Genomic DNA, 7,359 nt, shown 5'->3' on the forward strand with positions numbered 1-7,359 from the left:
GCTTCAGGCAGCACAAGGGGGGACCCCAGGTCCTGCTGCTGTCAATGTCCTTGAGGTCCTCACACTGCAGGCTGCGCTCCCGGAGCACTTCCAGCGTGCTTTTCAACTGACACTCAACCTGGCCCAGCTCCAAATGAGCGACCTGGTTCTCTTGGTCTGCAAACTGGGGAGATGGGAGATGGGAGAAGGAAGAAAGGAAAGGAGCGAGAAAGAGAGGGGGTGGGGCAGGCCGTGATGCTGTGAAGTTGAGGACCCTGGAGGAGATTGGAGGTCCTCTCCGAATCCCTGCTATAGCTCAGCGACTTTGCTGAAAGGAAACATGTAGAACACAATGTTTCCATAGTGCCAGGCGGTCTGGTGCAGAGGCACCATGGGAAGTCGGGGCAGGGGATGCAGTTAGGGTCTGATGCTCCCCAGGGACCATGGCTCTGCAGCACCCCCTCTGGGAACCGTGGTGTGACCACGGTGTCCAAGCCAGGGCTGTGAGGACCCTCCAAGTAAGGACTGAGGGCTCCTCCCGCCCCCACAGAGGGCCCACTCCGGGACCCAGGCTGGTGCTCCTGTCAGATCGGGGTACCTCAGGCAGGGCTGTGCGGCTGCGCACTCCCGCCCACCTTCCGGACTCTAGGACCCAGAGGGACTTGGGGAGGCCTGACTCATGGGGTGGGGGAGGGGTGATCTCAGGCATTGTGCTTTGTGATTTCTACATTGCATCTGAGAGACTGGTGGTTTGGTAGAAGGAGCAGGGCTGCAGACAGCACAGGGGGGACCCCAGGTCCTGCTGCTGTTAAATTGAGGACCCTGAGGGAGATTAGGGGCCTGGACCCCAGAATCTTCAGCTCTTGGAGGACCAGTGGGCGGGGTACTACAGGATGGGGTGTCTTCTGCATCAGATGTGAGAGACTCTGGGGTTTGGTGTAAGGAGCAGAGCCACAGGTCCTTTGAAGGAGAGCAGATGAGACCCAGGACCCCACAATAATGGGGACCCCATAAAGGGCCTCCCCTGCTACAAGCCATGGGAGACCCCATGTCAGATGACCCCTTGAGGTGTGTCCTGACTTCTGCATGCAGGTCTGAGATACACTGGGGCTCACTGTAAGGAACACAGCCACAGGATGATGGAGGGCACCCTGAGCCCACAACCAGGGGATCCCATAAACCCTACCCTGTTCCCTGGTAAAAGATCAAGTGCTGAGTTTCCTGACTTCTGTATCCAGGACTGAGTGAGACTCATGATTGGTGAAAAGTGTAGGGGATCACACTTCTAGGAATATTTCCCTAAGAACCCGGAAAGACCAATGAGAAAGAATGTATGCACCCCTATGTTCATAGCAGCACAGTTTACAATAGCTAAGATGTGGAAACAGCCCAGGTGCCCATCAATGACCTGATGAAAAGGCAGTGGTGCATGTATGCCATGGAATACTATGCAGCAGTATAAAAGGAAGGGTCTCTCACCCTTTGAGACAGCATGGAAGGACCTGGAGAGTATCGTGCTAAGTGAAGTAAGCCAGTCAGAGGAAGATAGATATCACATGATCACACTCATATGTGGAATCGAAGTTACAAAGTAAACTGATGAACCAATAGATACAGACACATGCAAGCATGGGACAGATTGGGGAATCTCAGAGGGAAGGTGGGGAGGGTCTGAAGTAATCAACCAAGAACCTTGTATGCATATATGCATGGCCCATGGACACAGACAATTGGGTGGTGAGGGAGAGGGAAGGGGACAGGGGTGAGGTGGAGGGGGTCATATTTTATCTATAATAAAATCATTATATGCTAATTAGATTGGACACCCTTCCAGATGTCCTTCGGTAGGAAGCCAGGGCTGCAAGGGAAGACCAGGTCTCAGGTGCCAGAGGGAAGCTGGTTCCAGCATCCAGGGGAAGGAAGGCCTACTCTTGCATAAATTTCGTGCAACAGGCCTCTAGTTCTTTCAACAATAAAGAATTATTATAAAATTAAAAAAATAAAAATAAGAAGGCCATATAGGGAATCAGGTCCACAGAGGGGAGGGCAGTAGTACTACCTAGACCAGCCGTGGGCAAACTACGGCCTGCGGGCCGGATCCGGCCTGTTTGAAATGATTAAAACTAAAAAAAAAAAGACCGTACCCTTTTATGTAATGATGTTTACTTTGAATTTATGTTAGTTCACACAAACACTCCATCCATGCTTTTGTTCCGGCCCTCCGGTCCAGTTTAAGAACCCACTGTGGCCCTCGAGTCAAAAGTTTGCCCACCCCTGACCTAGACTCAAGTGGCATTTAATGCCTTCAAATCAGGGTCTCAGAGCCTGTGGGGTTTCATACACAAACCAGCCCCAAGGAGGCAGAGGAAGGACCCAGGACCTGCCAGGGTCATGATGGGGACTCTGTGTCAGGACTGAGGGGACCCAGGACTCCCAGTGTAGAGGCTGCACAAAACCCCACCTTGCTCTCTGCCTTGGAAGGCCACAGGGCTGGTGACCACATGGGGTGTCTTCTGATTACAGCATTCAGGTCTGAGGGAGACTGGAAACTTGATGAACACTATAGGGCCTCCCTCAGGTCCACAGAAGGGATGCAGAAGCACTGTCCAGAGTCAAGGTGCTTTTCCTGACTTTCAAATATGGTTCTGACAAGCTCTGGGGTTCGGTGTAAGGAGCAGGGTCTCAGGTGGGCAGAGGGAAGAGTCAATGTGAGGACCCCCAGGGAGGACTGAGGGAATCCAGGAGCCCTAACCAGAGGGGAGTCCACAGAAGTCTGCCCTGCTCCAAGTGTTGGGAGGCCCTATGGTGGATGACCATGCAGAGAGGAACCGCAGAAGCCCAGACCTGATGTCAGCCCTGGGAATTCAGGGGAATGACATATGTGGCAGAGGGGAGGACCCAGGTCATGCCCCGAGTCCAGGTGAACATGCAAAGGGAAGACTGAGGGACCCTGGACCCCACAACAGAGATGCCCCACATTACCCCTACTGTGAACCCTGGGAGGCCCCTGGTCCATGACCACATGCTCTCTTCCTGACTTGGGCATTTCAGGTTGACAGAGAGGAGGTTCCAGCTCCAACCAGGAGTCACGGTGAGGATCCTGCAGGAAGACAAGCGGACTCCACCCCCTGAGCTCTGAGGGATCAGGCTCCAGGTAGGCAAAGAAGGGCTGCAGGGCTCTTCCAGAATTCGAGGTAAGGACCCGAGTTAGGACTCAGGAAGCCCCTAGCACACCTTGAAGTGTCCCCGAGGTTTTGCCAGTTACATAAGTGTCCCCAGTGTGCCCTGTTCCTGTCATCAGCACTTAGAAACATCATGGTAGGGCTGTCAATTTGTGTTGCTTCTAGACTTTTTCCTGAGGAGTTGAGGGCATTGTCCTGAAGAAGCTGGGTTCAGGGCAACAAGGGGAGATGTCCCAGGTACTGCCGGTAATCAAAGTGTGGGTCTCGAGGCAGGATAAGGGTATCTCCCACCCCAACAAAAACAGGGACCAGCTGGCTTGGGCCCTGCTCATGCAACTGGGTCACTGGGGCATGATATGCAATGTGGTGTGTCTTTTTTTAAAAAAAATTTTTTATTTCAGAGAGGAAGGGAGAGGTAGAGAGGGATAGAAACATCAATGATGAGAGAATCATTGTATCAGCTGCCTCCTGCACACTCCCTACTCGGAATCAAGCCCACAACCCAGGCATGTGCACTTGATCAGAATCAAATCCAGAACCCTTCAGTCAGCAGGCTGATGGTCTATCCACTGAAAAAAACAGCCTGGGCAGTGGTTGGCAAACTCCTTAGTCAACAGAGCAAAATATCAACAGTACAACGATTGAAATTTCTTTTGAGAGCCAAATTTTTTTAAAAAATATATTTTATTGATTTTTTACAGAGAAGAAGGGAGAGGGATAGAGAGTTAGAAACATTGATGAGAGAGATCGATTAGCTGCCTCCTGCACGCCCTCCACTGGGGATGTGCCCGCAACCAGGGTACATGCCCTTGACCAGAATCGAACCTGGGACCCTTGAGTCCGCAGGCCGACGCTCTATCCACTGAGCCAAACCTGTTCGGCAAGAGCCAAATTTTTTAAACTTAAACTGTATAGGTAGGTACATTGTTATTAACTTAATTAAGGTACTCCTAAGGCTTAGGAAGAGCCACACTCAAAGGGCCAAAGAGCTGCATCTGGCTTGGGAGCCGCAGTTTGCCGACCACTGAGCTAGGGCAATGTGGCATGTCTTGAAGTCCACCTTGGAGGTCTCTGAGAGATGGTGGGCATGGCCTGCAGTATTCATTCTCAGTTCAGCAGAAGGGAAAGGTCCCAGGCACTCCACAAGTAAACCTGGGTAGCTCGGGGAGGAAGGAGGATACCACACTCCAGACATTGGGTGCCCTGAACCCAGTCTGTGCTGCTGTCAGCCCTGGGTAAGGCCTGGCATGGGTCTGCAGAGGTGGTTCCCTCACAGGTTTGTCTCAGGGCACTCGGGAAGGACAGGGCCTTGGTCAGAGGGAATGGCTTCAGTTCATGCAAATATGAGCTGAGGTTGTGGAAGGGTCATTAAAGGTCTGAATGCTTTCTTATGGGAAACTGCAGCTATGTGCCCCCCGAGAAAAGAGAAGAGAGCCCTCAGCATCAGGGAGTGTCCTGTCCTCAGCATCCAGATTCCCCAGGCAGGGGTACCTGGGTGTGACATGCTCTCCCTTTCCACATGCCTGCTCCTCCTGAGCTTTTCTCACTGAGGACAGTTATTCAGGGTGAAATCGGGTCAGCTGGATTCAGATCCAGGCCAGGCCAGGAAGAAAGGCAAGTATCCTGAGGCCAGACTAAGGGAACTCTGTACCCAGAATGGATGGGCCCAGGCCCTGGTGTCAGTTGTGTGGGAACCTGGACAGGGGTGGGGGCAGATGGAGCTCCTGTTCACTTTTGTCTCAGAGCTCTCAGGAAGGTGAGGACCTTGGTGTGAGACCACACGTCCTGTCATCCACTGGATCCACATTTTGTCAACAGAGAGACGAGTCCCAGTTCCTGCAAGAAATCAAGGTGAGCCCTGAGGGGAAGCAGAGCACATTGGAAGCCAGACCTACCCTGCCTCCTCTGAAAGCAATGGGGAAATTTGGAATAGTGTGTGGATTAGCTCAGCTCACTTCCTACTCCTGTATCTCAGGGAGGTGAAACCTAAGTCTAAGTAGATTGGGCTCAGTCAGCAGAGAGAGTGGTCTGAAACCCTGCAGTGTGTCATGGTGAGAAATGATCAGAGCCTTAACCCAGTATAGATGGACTCAAATCTTCAGTCATCCCTTCTTGATCCTCTGGGAGCGGGACCACATGTGGGGCCCCCTCCGTTTCTTCACTGCAGTGTCAGGTGTGTGTGGTCTTGTTCTGAAAGTTTGACCTCAGGCCAGCAGAAGGCAGTGAGGGGCCAGGCCCTGGCAGGGGAAAGGTGAGGATCCTATATGTGCAAGGAGGAACTTCCCACCCACAACAGAGGGGACCGCACAGAGTCCCATTGCCACTCCTGTCAGCTCTACAGTTCCAGGACTGTGCTTGCTATGTGCATGCTGAGGTGCCCCTTCATACCCTCTAGCAGGGCCTCTGGGTTTTAGGATGTGAAGGCCTTGGTGTACACTACATATTCTCAGGTCTCAGAGTAGCAGAAGGCTAGTCAGTGCCAGGAGTTAAGGTGAGGTGCTCACCATTATGTCCCCAGGGGATCCCCAACCCAGGTCAGATACCACCACATCCCACCATCAACTACAGAATCTTGGGTTGTGCCTTCTGTACCCTGAGCAGTCATGTCACTTCTGACTTCAGGTTCTTAGTGGACAGGCTAATCAGGAGTGATCTCTGTGAGGCCCGTGAGCACGCCTAAAGGGGAGACCCATGAGTCACTTTTGTCAGAACTGCCTAGGGTGGTTTCCTCTGCTGAGGCCCCTCACACTCCACCTCTCCCCCAGCCACATGGGTCCTCATTGTCCACCTTCTATCCACACTCGGTCACTTTCCCAGCATGAATCATGCCTGGTCATCATATGAGTGAGCCCTGCAAGCCTGAGGAAGACCATCAGGACTGAAGGGAGAATCAGAACCTGGTGGAGGTGCAGCTGTTCTGGGCTATGCAGGAGGAGGAGGAGGACGGGGAGGAGGAGTAGGGGGAGGGGGAGGGGAAGGAGTAGTCGGCCCTGTCTCTCTCCTCCTCTCTATCTTCCTCACACTCAGTCCTGCTTTTAGACAGCCTAGAGGAGGTGTCTGCTGCTGAGACACCAATCCTCAGGGTGCCTTCCCCTCCCCCATGCCATGGCAGCCTTTTCAGGGAGCCAATCTGAAAATGGGATCTCCAGCAGCCAAGATGAGGAGGGTCCAAACACTGAGGGGGAGCCCTGAAGATGATGCCGATTCCTTGCTCCACAAAGCACTGCATTCGAAGACGATGGAAATGGTGGACTTCCTGCTCCTGAAGTATCGTGCAAAGAAGCCAACCACAAAGGCAGAAATGCTGAGTAGTGTGATCAAAGAGCACCAGGACCACTTCCCTGAGATCTTCAGCAAAGCTGCTGAGTGCATGCAGCTGGTCTTTGGCATTGATGTGAAGGAAGTGGACCCCAGTACCCACACCTATGTCCTGGTCACTACCTTGGGGCTCACCTATGATGGGATGGTGAGCGATGGGCGCAGATTTCCCAACACAGGTCTCCTGGTCACAGTTCTGAGAGTGATTGCTGTGGAGGATGATTGTGCCCCTGAGGAGAAAGTCTGGGAAGCCCTGAATGTTTTAGGGGTGCATGATGGGAAGGAGCATTGGCTCTATGGGGAGCCCAGGGAGCTCATCACCAAAGTTTGGGTGCAGGAACAGTACCTGGTGTACCACCATGTGCCCAATAGCAATCCTGCACGCTATGAGTTCCTGTGGGGTCTCAGGGCCCATGCTGAGACCACCATATTGAAAGCCCTCAAGTTTGTCGTTGGGGTTAATGACAGGGATCCCCGTTCCCTCCCATCCCTGCCTGAAGGGCCTGAGTGCAAGGAGGACCACTATGCCTGAGTCAGAGTTGCATCCAGGCAAGTTTCAGGCCCATGTGCATCAGCTTTTTTTTTTTTTTTGCTTTTTTCTGGGCATAAAATGAGGCCCATTTTCCACTCTGTGTTTGAGGAAAGAGCAGACAATAGTCGACATAGTGAGGCCCAGGGCGAGTTGGGGGAACAAGGGCTGAGTTCCTATAATGATTGAGAAATTTATCCTTGATTCCTTTGGGAATTTTTTAAGGGAACTTCCCAATGTTTCTTTTCATAGAAGGTTTCATAGGCTTCAGCATCTAAGTTTGTGAATGACATCGGTCACATATGTATTTGTACTTGTCTAATTCAAGTGTAAGAGATTTGTTACTGTGTT

General features: G+C 52.3%; 1 protein-coding gene across 1 annotated transcript; it reads left to right on the top strand.

Annotated features, from left to right (window-relative positions):
- Nucleotides 1-6,266: 6,266 nt before the first annotated feature.
- On the top strand, nucleotides 6,267-7,011 carry LOC102433856 (melanoma-associated antigen 10-like). Its single transcript, XM_014454965.2, is given in 2 exon segments — nucleotides 6,267-6,350; nucleotides 6,352-7,011. Coding segments are annotated over 2 exon segments (744 nt in total).
- The last annotated feature ends 348 nt before the right edge of the window (nucleotides 7,012-7,359 follow it).

The sequence above is a fragment of the Myotis lucifugus genome, unplaced genomic scaffold (assembly GCF_000147115.1).
Source record: "Myotis lucifugus unplaced genomic scaffold, Myoluc2.0 scaffold_40, whole genome shotgun sequence".
Classification (NCBI taxonomy): Eukaryota; Metazoa; Chordata; class Mammalia; order Chiroptera; family Vespertilionidae; genus Myotis; species Myotis lucifugus.